General features: G+C 43.7%; 1 protein-coding gene across 1 annotated transcript in view; it reads left to right on the top strand.

The window, feature by feature from the left end:
- The window catches only part of LOC126442771 (protein roadkill-like), a 70645-nt gene that overhangs the window by 18733 nt on the left and 32713 nt on the right, over positions 1-19199 (top strand). Inside the window, exons 3-4 of the mRNA XM_050090801.1 lie at positions 5264-5825; positions 11549-11698. Coding sequence (XP_049946758.1) covers positions 5293-5825; positions 11549-11698 — 683 coding nt within the window. The 5' untranslated portion in view covers positions 5264-5292. The remainder of the gene's footprint in view (positions 1-5263; positions 5826-11548; positions 11699-19199) is intronic.

Genomic DNA, 19199 nt, shown 5'->3' on the forward strand with positions numbered 1-19199 from the left:
TTATCTATAGTTACAGCCCAATCGTGTAATGTCTCCACGCAGCCTAACATTACTATTACCAGTCAATGATCGGCTCAATTGGACCAGAGGACCCAGTCCACTCCATGTAAACACAGTCCACACCAGTATGAAGCTAGCACCAGCTTGCACTGTGTCTTGTTGACAACTTGGGCCATGACTTCGTCATCCAATCAGACCACCGTCTTCCAGTCGTGTAGGGTCCAACCAATGTGGTCACGAGCACAGGAGAGGGGCTACAGGGAAAGTCGTGCTGTTATGCAAATTCACTCATGTTAGTCACCTGTTGTCATAGCCCATTAACGTAATTTCGCTGCACTCTCCTAAGAGATGCGTTTATCGTATGTCTCACATTGATTTTTGCGGTTGTTTCGCGTAGTGTTCCTTGCCTCTTAGCAGTGACAAACGCGGCTGCTCTCGGCCCCTAAATGAACGCCGTCGGCCACTGCCTTGTTTGTGTTGAGAGGTACTCTTGGCATACTCTTGACGCTGTGGATATCCAAATGTTGAATTGTCTGACGATTTCCGAAATGGAATGTCCCATTTGTCTACCTTCTCCTTCTAATCAGCGTTCAAAGTTTATTAATACTCGTAGTGCGGCTATAATCAAGTTGGAAACCTTTTCATGTGAATCACCTGAATACAATCGACAGCTCGGCCAATAAACTGCCGCTTCATACCTTTTGTATGCCGGACTACCGCCATATGTGAAAGTGCATACCGCTATCCCATGATTTTGCCACCTCTGTGTGGATGTAGCAGCAGGCATCTCTCGTAGTTTGATTCTCGAACTTCAACCATGGACTTCCTCTGATATTTTTCTGATGATATATATATGTCCATTGCACCTAAACAGATAATCAACAAACCCCTTCTAGCCAGCATTATTTTATTGATTTCGTTGTTTGTTATCTTATTAGTCCCTTTGACTTTTCATGGTGTGCCTTTAACAACACATTTCAAAAGTATTCCGTTTTTCAGTTCCTGATATCATAGAGTCCAGGTCTCACATTTACAAGATGCATCACTACAAACACGCTTTCAGAAGCATTTTTCTGGTGTGTTACCAGTCAGTTTTAGAGACTAACATCTTTTTTCTAGGTTTTGTTCTGATTCTTACTTTTTCCTCGCTCCTTACTCCTCCAGCGATTTTATTTCCTAAATAAGTAACAAGGTGTTAGAGTACGTGACCATCCACGACAGGTACTCGGACGCTGATTTGTCGTTGTTTTGTCACAAACCATTAGTAACAAAGTTTCGTCATGACTTTGTCCACTTCATTTAAGGTGGAATCTAAGATGTGCTGGATCAAATGGTGTCGTTAAGGATATGTGAGTATTCACGTGACTCATTATTTTGACACAGGAAGAATGTCGTATTGTTTTGCTGACTTGTGAAGAACAATATTCCTACTAGGAGTACTATGTGGGTCATTTTTGACCAACGATGGATTTTCGAGGCCGTTACCCGCCTCTATAATCATCGCACGACCAAACGCTCCCGTGACTTTTCATCATTTATGAGGTTGTACAACTTACCAAAATTTCATCCCCTTTAGCTCACTCACCTAGAAGTACGAAAAATTTATCTATTGTACCAGTAGTACGATGTGGGTTATTTTTGACCCATACCTATTTAATGCACAGTTTTATATCAGGTAATACCGGTTTTCTGGCACTAAATAGTTTCTGGGCACGCCTCGGCGCTATTCACGAGCTGTGAGAGCATATTATACTTTGGGCCAAAAAGAAAGTTAAATACAAATTATTCGGTTGTCGAATAATACATTATGTCAGCGAGGCTTTCCGTTTTCTATGGACTGGCGACATGCAGACCTACACGGAGTAACATTGCAAAACTACAGAATAACGTGTGACATATTACACTTCATTATTTTCATCGTGGCAGCGACAGTATAACAGAGGTAGTGGCGGAGGACATACGTTGCCATATGTAATTTTATTTATGTTCGAAACAGGCTTATGTCTCTTGAAGCTATTTTATTGGTCTTGATGCAGCTACTGGTCTAAGACATTTTTCATTAATTTGTGTGTATGAATTCTGGACAAGTCTATATTACTATAGAAGATACCATGGTCCATATTTATTGCAACTGTGGGCTGTTTTTCATTCGAGACAACATATTATACAGTGCAGAATCCCCTCGCCCCCTCCTACACTACTGTCTGGAGCGCTGCTAACAGTTCTCATACACTGTCACGACTGACAGCTTCTTCACCTCGATGAAACAGGCAGATGAGCTGAAACGAAAAGTAACAAGTTCAGTTTGTGGTCTTTGGAGATCACTCAATGATTTTCTTCCTGCAGCACGAAATGGAGACGACACATGGTATCAACATACTTACAAGTCAGAGGACCATCTTCTCGCAGCTTACCACAGGAAAAATTAAAAGATATCCGTATCCTGAGTAGCATGCATTCCATTCTCACCCGCCGCATCCACAAGCATCTCAGGCAGCACCACCTCCTTCTCACTACCCAACGTGGCTTTCCTTCGCTGCTGATGATCTTCTCCTTCACCTCACTCACTTCCCCTCTGAACAACTCAACTCCCGTCGCTCCGCCATCTTCCTCTCGCTCGACCTTGAACGTGCTTACGACTATATATGGTATTCCGGTCTCCTCTTCAAGCTCCAAACCTTCGCCCTTCCTATTAACTACGTCCGTCTGATCGAGTCCTATCTTTTGCAATGTCCTTCCTATGTCACCATCCATAATACAGATTCCTACACCTTCTACCCCTCCGCCGGTGTGCCGCAAGGTTCTGTCCTCTCCCCTCTTCTCTACCTTCTATGTACGGCGGACATGCCACTACCTTCAGCCCCCATCCACCTTCTCCAGTACCCTGATGACACCGCCTTTCTTCCCCTCGTCCCCTCCCTGCAATGCTGTCAACACCTTCTCCAATCCCTTCTTGACCAGTTCATCACATGGTGTAACCAGTGGTTGCTCAAGGTCAATCCTTCAAATACCTAGGCGATCACTGTACGCAAAACCACCCATTCCTTCTGTGAATTTCTATCTCTCCATCTACGGCCATCCTACAAACCTCACCCCCACCCTCAAGCACCTTGGCGTCACCCTTGACCGTCACCTCTCCTGGATCCCCCATCTCCAGACAATCCAAGCCAAGGCACGCTCCCAACTCCGCCTCCTTAAGCTCATTTCTGGCCGCACATGGGGTCTGGACCCCTCCACCATCCTTTACACCTATAAATCCCTCATCCGCCCTATCCTCTGCTATGCCCATCCCACCTGGATCTCTGACTCTTCCACCTTCTACAAATCCCTTCAAATTGTGGAACACCATACGCTCTGCCTTGCCTATTGCATCTGCCTACCCTCCCCCATGTTGATCCTGTATGACCTCATTCTGTTCCCACACCTCCTCCTTTTCTTTGAATTGATACAGATCCTCTACACCTCCTGAGACTTGATTCCCTTCACCCACTGGTCTCTTCCATGCTTTCCCACCCCTGTCCACTTCTGCGCCTGTACTCCTACATCCCACCCACTCTCCATCTCTCCACACTCCATACCATTCCCCAAGGTAACTTCTGCCAACGCCCCCTCCCTGATGATGCCCTCATCCCCTCCATCTACCTCCTACCAATTTTAATCCTCCTCTTCCTCCACCTGTGGTTTTTCCCCAGGGCACCCTCTCTCCCTCCTCTTCCTCATCTCTTCCTCCCTCCCTCCTCTCCCCTGGGCATCCCATACCCCCCTTCCTTTCTTTCCCCCCTCACTTCTCCTCTGTCACTGGCAACTACACCCTCCCCCTCTGTGTCCTACCCACACCTTTTCCCTTTGGTAGGTCCCTGGCTTTGTGCATGAATAGTGAATATTCATGCGCCAGAGATTGTCGCTAGTGTTTGTGTGTGTCTCCGTGTTAGTGCTTAAGTGTGTCTATGTTAGTGCTCCCCCGTTTCACATGTGTAATTTCTGTCTTCTCTGTTTGTGAACAAGTGCTGAACGTTTTTTATTCGGACATTGCGCCTGTGAATGACTTCATGTAGTTTAATATGTCTGACTACCGTTTTTTATCCACCATGTTCGTTTTGTTTTTTCGTCTCTCATCATGCTACATGTGTGTTATCTGTGACCAAAGAGCGGCATAGATAGGCCGCTGCCGGCCTACCTTTCTTGTAAAGGTGTTTAAGTAACAATAAAGAAAAAAAATAACATGCCTGCTGGATGTCAGATGAATGAGAATACTGAGAGGTAACTTCCACAAACTGTGAAGTTTTATAATGTGTTTGACCAAATCGCTAGATACTACAGTCTCTGAGTTGTTACCCAACGATACCCTGTACGTGTCTTTTCCTTGTCCTCGCCATGATTAACGCTCGCACAATTTTTAAGTTACCTACGTCTAAGAAGATTTCACGTCGGGACCTTATCCTCAGAGTAGCAGATGACCTTGCTGCCTCTTACACACTGCCGACAAAAGTCAGTCTCCCCTTACAGGCACTCCATACTGCCAGTGGCCAATAAGGAATTAGAAGGTCTTCTCAAATTCAGGTTTCCTGCAGACAACAAAACAACAAAGGGAAATAAAACGTCAAGTGCAACAAGTACATGTGCAAAAGTTGACGAGCAAAAACTCTTGTCGGCTTTCTGAATCCAAGAATCCCAGATTAGGCAATTCTGTCACGTCCTTGTTCTTAAATATACTTAAATATTTATAATTCTTATGTTTTATTTCCTTCATAGCAATAACTACAAAAAATGCAGAACATTTTAGTCACCTACGGGTTTTTAGAATCTTTCACAAATATTTGGTGCTTATCTTATTATTATATAAAAGGAAAATACTATTAATACATAAACAATATGTTTTGATTCTGTTTCAATCTTTTTATAAAGAAAAACATTGCAACATTGCTTTACCAAATTTACGAAAGATTGTGGAATTTCTTCTGTGACATTTAAAATAAAAAAATGTTTACTTAGAGAAAACTTATATTTTACCGTGTACTATTCATTTTAGAGACATATTGTCAACATGAAGACACTCAAAATACCACCCAAATACAAACAAAATGGTGGTTTTCTACTGCAGGTAAAAAATGACCCACATGATACTACCAGCAGTATGGCGAAGTCTACTTCTTTTAGTGTTAGGAAGTGATGGTTGACGCAGATCCACTTGTGGCTCAAGCATGTTCTCACATGGAGAGTGCTGTGCAAGGGGGAAGGTGTACTCAGTGACGCTGTGTTTCAGAATCGCCCACAGCAGGACAGGTCCAGGAGATGAAAGAGGCTGCAGCTGTGGACCTGGGCACCCTGCTGGACGCTGGAGACAGCGCCGTGGTGACTCTGGTGGCGGGCGACACCCGTCTGGCAGCGCACAGGGCCGTCCTGGCCGCCAGGAGTCCCGTGTTCGCCTCTATTTTCAGCCACGGCACGCTGGAGGCCACAGTCCCAGACGTGGGGGGCCCGCTGCTGCGCCATCTCGTGGCCTACATGTATACCCTGCAGGCCCCGCAGCTGGCCAGAATGGCCCCCCAGCTGCTGGTCGTGGCTGATAAGTACGGCTTGTCAGGCCTGAAGGCACAGTGCGAGCAGCAGTTGGCTGCACAGCTGTCTGTTGAGACTGCGGTGGCCACAGCTGTGCTCGCTATTCGGAACTCCTGTAGCAGCCTTAAGAAGGCCGCCGCCGCCTTTATAAAGACTCATATTTTGTACGTGATGGCCACGAAGGGTTGGGCTGATGCGCTACATTGTCAGCCTGAAGATTTAATTGAAGTGCTCAAGCTGCTGTCTGAGCCACCAGCAGAAACCAGGTAAACACAAGAGAAGCTACATGTCTACGTTGTCCAGTCCTGTGTAGTTCTGTGTGTGTGCGTGTATTTCCAGCTCCTTTACGTGTATCTGTGCAGCAAAATACACCATCACTGACAGACATTTTCTGATATTCGCGATGCTTTCATTGATTTCTCATGTTAGTTTAATGTTGTTGTTGTGGTCTTCAGTCCAGGGACTGGTTCGAAGGAGCTCTCCATGCTACTCTATCCTGTGCAAGCATTTTCATCTCCCAGTACCTACTGCAACCAACATCCTTCTGAACCAGCTTAATATATTCATGTCTGGGTCTCCCTCCACAGTTTTAACCCCCCACGCTGCCCTGCAATACTAAATCAGTGACCCCTTGATGCCTCAGAATATGTCCGACCAACGGATCCCTTCCTTCAGTCAAGTGCTACAAATTCCTCTTCTCCCCAATTCTATTCAGTATATCCTCATTATTTCTGTGATCTACCAATCTAATCTCCAGCATTTTTCTGTAGCACCACATTTCGAAAGCTTCTATTCTTTTCTTGTATAAACTATTTATCACCCATCTTTCACTTCCATACATGGCTACACTCCATACAAATACGTTCAGAAAAGGCTTCCTGACGCTTGAATCTATACTCAATGTTAACAAATACCTCTTCTTCAGAAACGCTTTCCTTGCCACTGCTGGTCTACATTTTATATGCCCTCTACTTCGACCATCATCAGCTACTTTGCTCCCCAAATAGCAAAACTCATCTACTACTTTAATTGAACTACATTTTATTATCCGCCTTTTGCTTTTGTTGATGTCCATCTTATATCCTCCTTTCAAGACACTGTCCTTTTCTTTCAACTGCTCTTCCAGGTCCTTTGCTGTCTGTGACAGAATTGCAATGTCGTCGCCAAACCTCAGAGTCTTTATTTCATATCCGTGGATTTTAATTCCTACTCTTAATTTTTCTTTTTTTTCCTTTACTGCTTGCTCTATATATAGATTGAATAACATCAGGGATACGCTACAGCCCTGTCTCAGTCCCTTCCCAAACACTGCTTTCCTGTCAAGCCTGTCTATTGTTATAGCTGCCATCTGGTTTCTGTACTAATTGTAAATCGCTCCCTCTATTTGACCCCTGCCACCTTCAAAATTTGAAAAAGAGTATTCCAGTCAACATTCTCAAAAGCTGTCTCTATGTCCACTAATGTTACAAACGTAGGTTTACCTACCGTTAATCTATCTTATAAGTTGTAGGGTCAGTATTGCCTCACATCTTGCAACATTTCTATTGAATCCAAACTGGTCTTCCCCATGCTCGCTTTCTACCATTTCCATTCGTCTGTAAAGAATTCGTGTTTATTATTATTCTGCTGTTACCTGTTAAACTGATAGTTCAGTAATATTCACACCTGTTAGAATTAAAGAAGTACTAGATCCAACTGGGTTTATTACCGGATAGGTTAGGTTAAAAAAATCATTGAAGAACTTAATTATTCGTAGATTTATAAATGGTTTTATCATTATTTGCGGCCATTAGATGTGCTGAACTGCATATGTGCAACAGCCTTATAGGTTCTGGTGTAAAGTATCTGAATAAGCGGTATATTGCTGAGAAGAGGGTAGGAGCCATATCAGCAGTGGGGTGGACACAGTGATGTGCTGCTCACAACAGATGTACACCAGACACAACGATGTGTAGTGTCAGCAGCCATGGCAGCGACCTGCAGGCTTTATTCTGTGTGCTGTGCAATTCACCAAAATCTCTTTACTCAAATTACATATATTGTTGTCTGCTGTCTCTTCTGGTGCTCACAATGAGATACTTACAACCGACATATGCTGCATAAAGGAAGGATGGCGTTGATCAACAAGCGTGTAGTCCGGCGTTAACACCAGGAACTCTGCAGCGCAGTTCAAAGAGATCAGAAAAGAATTTAAAACTTTCCATCTCTGATGTTGTCATGACATAAAAATTAAACCTTGGAAAAAAATAGGTGCTGTACAGAAGACGGTCAGACTGATCGCTATTTCCACATCACTACTGCAGTTTGATTTCTATGTTTCTCCATCACTTTCTATGTTCATTTCTGAAATATACCTACGGTATGTTTATTCTCCCCAAGTAGTATTGTGTTATTAGATACAGGTCTTAAGATGTGTGCTAGAATCCAAGAAGAAGGGTGGGGTGCTGAATCGAATCATGAGGAAGACATCCGTTGCAGGACGTGACACAAGTACGTCTCCAGGAAGCTGTAGGTACTAACTCCTCAAACAGCCTGCGGCCACTTCAGGAGACAACAGACCAGTCTCCGCAACCCAGAAAGATCCACAAAATGCGCAGATCCACACAACGCTTCCCATTTCCTTTCGCCTTGTGTTCCGTTGTTCCAAAGGATATGTGCTGTAATTTGGACATTCCCATTCTCTAGCACATTAGGAGAGGTGGTTTTATTAGTCAAAACACTGTATGTGCTTCTTGGTGGAACATCTGTCAGTTGTCTACCAACCTGGCAGCCCTGCTTGTAGTTCTCTATGCTGTTTCTAAAGGCTGCCCAAAGAACTTCACAGTGTTAGAACATTCCCTAGTCCATACATTGCAGTTACTGCTACATCTCCCACAATATGAGTATTCATAAGACCTTTTGTCTCATTATCATTTTCTATATGCTGTATCACTTAACAAATGCACCATAAAATCCTAATGCCCAATAGTTGACACATATTTGCTTTTTGCAGATGTTTTGTGTGTGTGTCTGTGTCTGTGTCTGTGTCTGTGTGTGTGTGTGTGTACAGTAGGTTCAGAAATTTCCTTTAGAGACTTATATGATTTGTAGAGGGGAGTGAGTACTGGAATCCATGTCCAGAAAGAAACCGTTTCCCTCCTACGACGGTTTCAGTTCAGATGTTTAACTCATCCACTTCTGCTTGAGCACCTGAGTTAGGTGTGATGCAGTACAGTTACTAGATAACAATTCGAAAGAAACACAACGAAAAATTCCTTTATCAGCTAAGCCTCCTTGTTTGTATTACCACTTAAATATTACGTGTTCACATTACTCCAAAACAAAAGATCAAGCTAGCATACTGTACATGCAGAAGGTAATGTTTAAGTGTTAATGCAAACAGATGTGTCGAACTGATAAATGGATGCTTAGCTGTGTTTACTTTCGGACTGTTACCTAATAACTGTATTACATCATGCCTAATTCACTTCTTGAAGCAGAAGTGAATGATTTAAACACGTGAACTCAAACTGTCGTAGAATGCATGCAGTACATTTCCAGACGGAGTTCCTGTTCAACATATTACGTTCTCTCCCCACTCTACAAGTCCTAGTAGTTTGCAAAGAGAATTTCCGAACACCCTATGTATGCCTCCATCACTGATAGAGTTTCCACTCATCGACCTGTATCTTCTCCTCACTTGTAGCAACCACAGCTTACTTTAGTCACATTTAATGACTGATAATGATTTAATGCGTATTTACACAACATTGCATTGTCTCCTGTGTTATGTAACCCATGTCTCCTTAATTTAAATCCAACTCTTTCCTTCGTTCTACAGGAAATCTTCTTATCACAGTCTGATAGAACTGCATATATAGAATATGAGAATTAAACATAATTTCTATTTTCATTCGAATAACAACTTCTGACTACATATCACGCATAAGTGTATGTATAGAATGCTTCTGTTTGCCTTTTTTATCTTACTCATTGCTCAATGTTCGCTAGTTTATTGAGAGAGCTCTTTGGCCAATGTGAAACAAATATACACTCCTGGAAATGGAAAAAAGAACACATTGACACCGGTGTGTCAGACCCACCATACTTGCTCCGGACACTGCGAGAGGGCTGTACAAGCAATGATCACACGCACGGCACAGCCGACACACCAGGAACCGCGGTGTTGGCCGTCGAATGGCGCTAGCTGCGCAGCATTTGTGCACCGCCGCCGTCAGTGTCAGCCAGTTTGCCGTGGCATACGGAGCTCCATCGCAGTCTCTAACACTGGTAGCATGCCGCGACAGCGTGGAGTGAACCGTATGTGCAGTTGACGGACTTTGAGCGAGGGCGTATAGTGGGCATGCGGGAGGCCGGGTGGACGTATCGCCGAATTGCTCAACACGTGGGGCGTGAGGTCTCCACAGTACATCGATGTTGTCCCCAGTGGTCGGCGGAAGGTGCACGTGCCCGTCGACCTGGGACCGGACCGCAGCGACGCACGGATGCACGCCAAGACCGTAGGATCCTACGCAGTGCTGTAGGGGACCGCACCGCAACTTCCAAGCAAATTAGGGACACTGTTGCTCCTGGGGTATCGGCGAGGACCATTCGCAACCGTCTCCATGAAGCTGGGCTACGGTCCCGCACACCGTTAGGCCGTCTTCCGCTCACGCCCCAACATCGTGCAGCCCACCTCCAGTGGTGTCGCGACAGGCGTGAATGGAGGGACGAATGGAGACGTGTCGTCTTCAGCGATGAGAGTCGCTTCTGCCTTGGTGCCAATGATGGTCGTCTGCGTGTTTGGCGCTGTGCAGGTGAGCGCCACAATCAGGACTGCATACGACCGAGGCACACAGGGCCAACACCCGGCATCATGGTGTGGGGAGCGATCTCCTACACTGGCCGTACACCACTGGTGATCGTCGAGGGGACACTGAATAGTGCACGGTACATCCAAACCGTCATCGAACCCATCGTTCTACCATTCCTAGACCGGCAAGGGAACTTGCTGTTCCTACAGGACAATGGACGTCCGCATGTATCCCGTGCCACCCAACGTGCTCTAGAAGGTGTAAGTCAACTACCCTGGCCAGCAAGATCTCCGGATCTGTCCCCCATTGAGCATGTTTGGGACTGGATGAAGCGTCGTCTCACGCGGTCTGCACGTCCAGCACGAACGCTGGTCCAACTGAGGCGTCAGGTGGAAATGGCATGGCAAGCCGTTCCACAGGACTACATCCAGCATCTCTACGATCGTCTCCATGGGAGAATAGCAGCCTGCATTGCTGCGAAAGGTGGATATACACTGTACTAGTGCCGACATTGTGCATGCTCTGTTGCCTGTGTCTATGTGCCTGTGGTTCTGTCGGTGTGATCATGTGATGTATCTGACCCCAGGAATGTGTCAATAAAGTTTCCCCTTCCTGGGACAATGAATTCACGGTGTTCTTATTTCAATTTCCAGTAGTGTATTTTGGTGACAGTTAAACGTATTAAGGGAATAGCTGCACAGTATCACACATCTGTATCCCTTGCTTCTCTAAATTTCTTTTGGTGCACAGTTCAGAATCTGCTCTTCTGTAATTTACCAGCTGCGCATCCTACAGCCAAGTCCCTAACAGCTACCGATACAATCTGATGATAATGGTACAAGTTGTACATGTAAAGATTATTTCCATTTTTATTTCTGTGGGAATGTTGTTTTTATGTATTTAAACTACGCTGATGACTAGTTGTCATATCAGTTCAACCTAAATGTTGACCTTAGCATGTACCTTTTATTTGTACTTTAATTTATTCAGCCTGTTGTTTGCTAAACGATGCTACTAGTGTGGGGGCTAAACCGATTAGCGCAGGGGTAAGTCCTTCATCTCAGAGGACCCCCTACTGATGTTGCAAGTGTGTTCTATTAGCTGTGTCTGGACAAGTTCTCAGCAGCATTGTCAGCAGTAGGCTGCCCTCTGTCCTCCGTGTGTACTGAGTGACCACACCCTGTGTCTCTGCACAGCACTCCAGCCACTGGAGACAGCGAGGTCACCCCCACCAGTCAGCTGCACACTGGCCACAAAAACTGCAACAGGGCTCCTGTTCCAGCTGCAAAGCACACAGTTACCTGCCCCACTCCCACATTTGACGACGCTTCCGTCTCTTTCCTGAGGTGAGTACTGTCGCTATACATGCACGATTTCCACATTCATCAAACCACTTATGAGGACGTTAGCCAAGTGATCTTATCCAAAAACAGAACCTCACTTTATTGTATTTTTCGATAATATAGAAGTTATAATTGTCAAGAAACGGCATTTTATTTGTTAATTTTTGATGTTTGTGTAAGCATGTATCATAGTGTTTCTCGAGATATTTTTCTGGGAACAGAGTGTGAATTACAACCTGTTCAGACCACAGTTGGTCCATCCATGTAGTTATTTGACAAAGGTACCATAAACAACTTTTACTCTCCAAATGTAGTGAATGGTCTGTCAGGTGAAAGTTATCTTATCAGTGGTTGTTTCCCATCTCCTAAAGTAAATTTGTATAAAATTGGTGTTACAGCTACATTTATGCATTGTAACTAAAAATATTACTTTAATGCGAATAAATAATTATGTACAAGTTAGTTATGGTCGTCAAAAGGAAATGATGATGGGTCATTATGAAGAAAAAGACGTAAAAATAATATCCATCAGCAGAATAAGGTTATGGAATGTTGTAGAGTGAAGCTAGTTGGTCATCCTATCAAACGACCTCCCTTGACTCAAGCTTTCAGCTGTCAGTTTTATGTCCATGTTTGTTTCGCAGAAACTATAATTGCGTTTGACAGTATACGCCCGAATAGCACCATTGGATGAATGGCGTCTGTAAGAGACGGAATTCAGTCTGCCACGAGAGCTGAATGTGAGATCGTCTGGCAGTAGTCCTTGGAAATCATTTGTTTGGAACATCAGCCTAAATGAAACTGGAAGTCACACGTGCAGTTGTGTGGTGAGGCAGCCTAGTAGTAAAGGCGACTGCTTGTGATGAGCAAGAAATCCGTATTCGACAGCCAGTATGGGACAAATTTTCGGTGATCACTACATAATGGTCAAGATGGCTGCTCGTGCTAATCAGGCAATCCTGCTGCGCGTGTGGTCGGGTGGAGACGTGTGTAGTGGCGTATGACGTCTTCTGTAAACAAATTCCTGCAATTGACGGTGTTTCAAAGGTGTTATGGGTACAGATCTTGCTTCAGTATGGGGAAATTTCTGCGAAAATGCATCCTGATATCGACTTATCTTTATGCAAATCGATTGTCGGTGGTAGCAGATAATGGTAGTTGACTTCACGAAAAACTGTGAGTGCACATTGCATTACATTTGTTACGTATTTAAAGACCTGCTACCTGACATTTTAAAAAGCATGTCGTGCATTATACAATTTTACATATAATACTGCATTGTTCTACATCACTAGTAAAATTAGTTTTGAGCTATAAAAGGAGGGTAATAACAATGAATTACAAAGTAAATTACATTGGTTGTAGGAAATAGAGTATTAATAAATGACAGTAATTTATAACAGAAAATAGAAACATAGGAAAGGAATGATCTCCAAATATCATTTTACTGTTAAAACAAAATATAACATATAAAGTATAATTTGTGTGCTTGCCATTCCATGTGGCAGGGCCTTGGCAGAAACGTTACTAAATGAAATATATCATGAGTGACTGCGAGTGTATTTGTTTATACTCTCTATGGAGTAGTGACACTTATTAGATATTATCTAGGGTGTACTATTGCACTAGTTGTGTTGCAATGGCTAGATGTAGTTACCCATATACATGTCGTATGTGTGCTGTTATCTTGTATGTCTCTGAGCATGATGTTTTTATCTTTAAGCAGTGTCATAGGCTGGAGTGGAACCACAGAACTTAAACTTGAAGATTCGCCTCACCATATAGCATATTCCTTAGATGTAATGAGTGTCTCAGTTCTTCAATTAGTCGTTTTCCTTCCCGTTTTTAACTGTTGTATTGAAAATTCATATCAGGTAAATGAAAAAATCACATGTGATGCCTCCTTTCTTATAGTTATCTTTTTTTGTCTGTTTTAACTATTGAACCTCTTATAATATGATGTTATTGCTGTGCTTGTGTCATTTTCTGTGCCCGCATCTACATCAATGTCTGTGATGTGTCTGAGTTTGTGTCCTCCCAAGGATCGTGTTGTTGTGGTTGTTATGTGCTTGTCTGAGATCTGCCATATGAGTTCCCTCGTCTGTAGATTTCGTGCAGTGTTCTTGAAACATTAACAGTTGCGTTGCTTAGAGCACACTATTTGTCTGGGTCTCGTAGCATTTCTTTGATGTCGTTATGCTCTGTTACAGATCTTATACGTGTGAGGGTGTTGAATGTAATGTCACATGTTCAGGAGACCTATATGCCCCACACGTGCATGTAGTACTTTAGCTAAGGTCCACTCCGTTCAAGCCCAGTCGCAATGTGAACAATGGAATGGGTGGATCCATATGCTTGTGATGAAGCTGTACCTGTAAATTGTGAAAGACGGAGAAAACACGATGACCTTTGTCGGTCATCTCCCAGTCCATTTTTCAGGTGTCAAGGTGGCAGTTATTTAATTGACTCATGTCTACAATGTTTTCTCCTGTTATTCGTGGAATCCTGTAGTGTGTACCCCTCCTGACCCAGCACACCACCGACCTGTGGTAGATAATGACGTCAATGCGGCAAGACCCCAGATCCACACACACGGCTTCTACTGACGTGGTGCCAAAAGCACGCAGCATTCTGAGTAGCGTGCTCCTCTGTCCTAGCCTCACTGTGCTTCCATAGGCCACTGGACACAGGCAGTGTGTTTATGCACCTGCTGCGAAGCGTAGTAAGCCTTCCAAGAGAGCTGTGTCATATGTTTGTAGCGCATGCACAGGGCCATATACTGATTTCATTGCCAATGCACTTACTGTTAAAGTCAAAGACAATGAATTTTGCACGTGAACAATGCGTATACATGCCCACAATTATCAACAATGACAGTGTTCAACATGCCTTCTTAATATAATTAAGGTGTAATACAATAAGGTATTGTGTGACATAAGAATTTCTTTATTATTCAATGGGATCTATGGGAGCGAAAGAAGTTTTGTAAAGTATATATTTTGGTACAAAGTCCGTAAGTGAATTTAAGGAAACACAATGCCTGCTCCACAGAGATTTCAGTACTTCGTACTTTGGTGAACCAGGACAGTCAGCCATGGGCATGCATAAACTGTGGATCCAATTTACATTTAAAAGCCTCGTACGCCATAGGTGGACTATACAATTCACACACAGCAATACCTAATCATGGAAGACAGAACACTTATTCTGAAGTTACATCACGAACTGGAAACTGACAAGCATTTGCCAAATGTCGTGCATAAAAGTAATGCAGGTGATGTAACACAAAAAGAGGTGCATGCTAACAGCCAACGAGAAGAAAGAATCGAAAAAATTATTAAAGAGACAGACCACAGCGAGAATCTGTAGAAATGCCAGGTACCTCTCTGCTTGAGGTGACAAGCAAACATGCACACCGCAAAACATACAATATTGTTAAACACAGTGTACATACTGTCGAGGAAATACTTTAAAATATATTGTATGTAGTATATTCAAAATTAGTGGAATCTCGGTAAAGTACGTAACAGAAAAGTAATTATACCAATTTATAGAGTTACGAAACCTTGAGGGACGCAGTCCCAATAAAATATCAAAAAGCGATGAGGGAACTACTGGAGAAGGAAACAAATGTTAAAACAGAACACAAAACAAATTACGAGAGAATTTAAAAGAATGGTCGAGAATTGTGTTAGTAAGTATATCAAGAAGAGAGCAGAACGTGTGTCGAGAAAGACTTTTGTTATGCATGGTTCCAATAATGTACAGGTAGAAGAAAGTTAAGACCTTTCTCGCTGACAGCTGTGCGAACGCGTAAACCACCTTACATAAAAGATCACAAGCTATGAAAGACTAAGTGCCTACGAATGATAACCTCAGAAACGGAGAGGCTTCGAACGTGCCAGCGTTGTCGGCATCTAGAGAAAGTGGCTGGAAATCAGTGAAACCAAGAGCAGATAGTGATGTGTTGAGCGCCCACAACTCATCTCAGAACACCGAGGTCAGAGGTTTGTACAGCAGGGCAAGTGGTGATTTGTTGCAGATCTGGCGACACAGTATAATTCTGGTGCCGGCACAAGTGGTTCACAGCACAAAGTTTGACACAAGTTGTTGAATGTGAATATTCATACTATAAGACCTGAAACAAGTTTGCATGTGGACAGAATTAAAGCATCATTGTTGGATCTTGTCCTCTCGTCTTGTGTAGGGTGCCTAATGGATGCTTCGTTCTCAGAATGCTATACAACAATTCAAGCAAATAACTTTAATAGTTTTACTTCGTTAAAGCAGATTGACAATACTTTAATGTAAAAAGGAGTCGCAAGCGATGGGCGAAATGCAATATAAATTAGTCTAGTGCAATATGCAATGTTCAGGCAAGTCTGTCTCTCAGTTTCTTGATCACAAATATCAGTTCTCGTAGCAGTCTCTGCTAGGCCATGCTAATGCTGTCCACTAATGTCTGGCCGAGGCTGGCAGGAGCGGCGCCTATATTCATTTCTTGCAGGTGTCACTCCAGTCATGATGCGGTCTTAATCAGTGCACCATTGGCCCATGTCGTTTCACTGCCTTCTCTGGTCTTGCGTTCTTTGTCTTCGTTCTGGCGCCAGTGGTTACACCAGAACAGTCATTACCACCGTAGTGGGAGCAGGCTCATCGAGACTGGACAGTGGATCACTAGAAACGTATGGTCTAGTAGGATGAATCATGTTCTTTTGGTTACGTTATGCTGATGGCAATCTCCAGACATGCCATCATCCAGGTGAATAGTTACCCAAAAGATGCACAACATATATGCTGGACAGTGAGAGCTGGACTATGTGGTGGGTGTAATCATCTGGGCTTACATGGCATCTGTAACCGATGCCACCATGACAGCTGAGGATTACCTGTACACTAATGCAGATAACCTGTACATTTTCACGCTTTATGTCTTCCTCAACGACGATGACCCTATCACGAAGACAGGATTGTGGTACAGTGAGTGGATGAGAATGATACTGAACTCGTCTTATCTCGTCCACATAATTTGCATGGTGTCAACCTGATGGAACACATCTGGCCCGCTATCAGACGGCACCTCCACTCTTACAAAACAAGAGTCCATAATTTTCGAGAGCACATTGTTGTGTAAATGTAGAGATAACACACACATAAATTTAATCAGAATTATGCACAGGAAGGCTAAATAAGGGTGACAGTTATACTGAATCTTCTGCAAGGTTCGCAGAAGAGCTTCTGTAAAGTTTGGAAGATAGGAGACGAGGTACTGGTAGAAGTAAAGCTTTGAGGACGGGGCGTGAGTCATGCTCGGGTAGTTCAGTTGGTATAGCACTTGCCCGCGAAAGGCAAAGGTCCCGAGTTCGAGTCTCGGTCCGGCACACAGTTTTAATCTGCCAGGAAGTTTCATTAACAACCTTGCTTGATTATAGCCATATAAATATATAAACACAAATTTACGTAAGTCAGAGCTTCCAGATGAGCAGGAATTCCTCATGCAATTGACTAGTTCTTACCACGAGGAAAAAGGAATTTTTTCTTCTTTCTTAGAGTACCTTTTACATGTGAGTCTAGTAATACCAGTTATGGCAGGAGAGAAAATGAATCAGGTCTTAGTGCCCTGCATTTTAAACAGTACAACCATTGGTGCCTTAGACTTTCACAGACATAGCAGAGGCTAACAGTCGAATAAACCTGCAGGTGGCCGGCCGCGGTGACTGAACGGTACTTGGCACTTCAGTCCGGAACCGCGCGACTGCTATGATCGCAGGCTCTAATCCTGCCTCGGGCATGGATGTGTGTGATGTCCTTAGGTTAGTTAGGTTTAAGTAGTTCTACGTTCTAGGGGATTGATCTCAGATGTTAAGTCTCACAGTGCTTCTTCATGCCACAACTGCCAACTCTCCACAAGAGCCCATACAGCCACATCTTAAACCCACGCGAACAGCCCACTTTTCCCCTTTCCCTCTAGAGGGAGACATCGAAGCCTTCAATTGCGACAACGGCGCCACCGCCAGAAAACGGAGGGCAACTGCTTGACGCTACGTGCTGTGGCGCGCTTTTCAAAGCTAACTTTACCATGGGTCACCAGTGATCCTAACACCACCAGTCCCTAGCAGTTCCAGGTCTGAGGACGAAGTGCAGATTGTAGAATCGCTCAAGGTCCTATATCGTGCTGACGCTTCAGACACAACAGTCCTGGATACCAGCACTCATGGTCACACTGAGGCATAAACTGTCTCCTTGATCCCTTCATGTGTTCCCAAATGACTGACAACCTATTGCTCCAGTGGAACTGTGGCGGTTTTTTCTCCCACCTCGCTGAATTATGACAACTTTTAAGCATTAGGCTTGCGTTTTGCATTGCTTTCCAAGAAACGTTGTTTCCTGTGATGTGGACCCCAGCTCTTTGTGCCTGACAGGGGTACTACAAAAATTGTACTGACTGTGACAGACTGCGAGGTGGAGTCTGCATCTACGTCTATGTCTGTAGCGAACCTATTCCCCTTGAAACACTTTTGGAAACTGTGAGGACAATGCAGGAAATTACCATCAGAAAGATATAAGTCCCTCCAGACGGTGAAGTGTTGCACCATGTATTAGCTGCACTAATTTCTCATCTCTCGCCTCCACCCCCACTTTTCCTACTTCTGGGTGATTTTAATGCCCCTAACTTTGTTTGATGATGGCGTCCTCTTGGGTAAAATATTCCGGAGGTAAAATAGTTCCCCATTCGGATCTCCGGGCGGGGACTACTCAAGAGGACGTCGTTATCAGGAGGAAGAAAACTGGCGTTCTACGGATCGGAGTGTGGAATGTCAGATCCCTTAATCGGGCAGGTAGATTAGAAAATTTAAAAAGGGAAATGGATAGGTTAAATTTAGATATAGTGGGAATTAGTGAAGTTCGGTGGCAGGAGGAACAAGACTTTTGGTCAGGTGATTGCGGGGTTATAAATACAAAATCAAATAGGGGTAATGCAAGAGTAGGTTTAATAATGAATAAAAAAATAGGAGTGCGGGCTAGCTACTAGAAACAGCATAGTGAACGCAATATTGTGGCCGAGATAGACACAAAGCCCATGCCTACTACAGTAGTACAAGTTTATATGCCAACTAGCTCTGCAGATGGTGAAGAAATTGATGAAATGTATGACGAGATAAAAGAAATTATTCAGGTAGTGAAGGGAGACGAAAATTTAATAGTCATGGGTGACTGGAACTCGTCAGTAGGAAAAGGGAGAGAAGGAAACATAGTAGGTGAATATGGATTGGGGGGAAGAAATGAAAGAGGAAGCCGCCTTGTAGAATTTTGCACAGAGCACAACTTAATCGTAGGTAACACTTGGTTCAAGAATCATAAAAGAAGGTACTATACCTGGAAGAATCCTGGAGATACTAAAAGGTATCAGATAGATTATGTAATGGTAAGACAGAGATTTAGGAACCAGGTTTTAAATTATAAGACATTTCCAGGGGCAGATGTGGATTCTGACCACAACCTA

Source organism: Schistocerca serialis, unplaced genomic scaffold, assembly GCF_023864345.2.
Source record: "Schistocerca serialis cubense isolate TAMUIC-IGC-003099 unplaced genomic scaffold, iqSchSeri2.2 HiC_scaffold_1406, whole genome shotgun sequence".
Taxonomy (NCBI): domain Eukaryota; kingdom Metazoa; phylum Arthropoda; class Insecta; order Orthoptera; family Acrididae; genus Schistocerca; species Schistocerca serialis.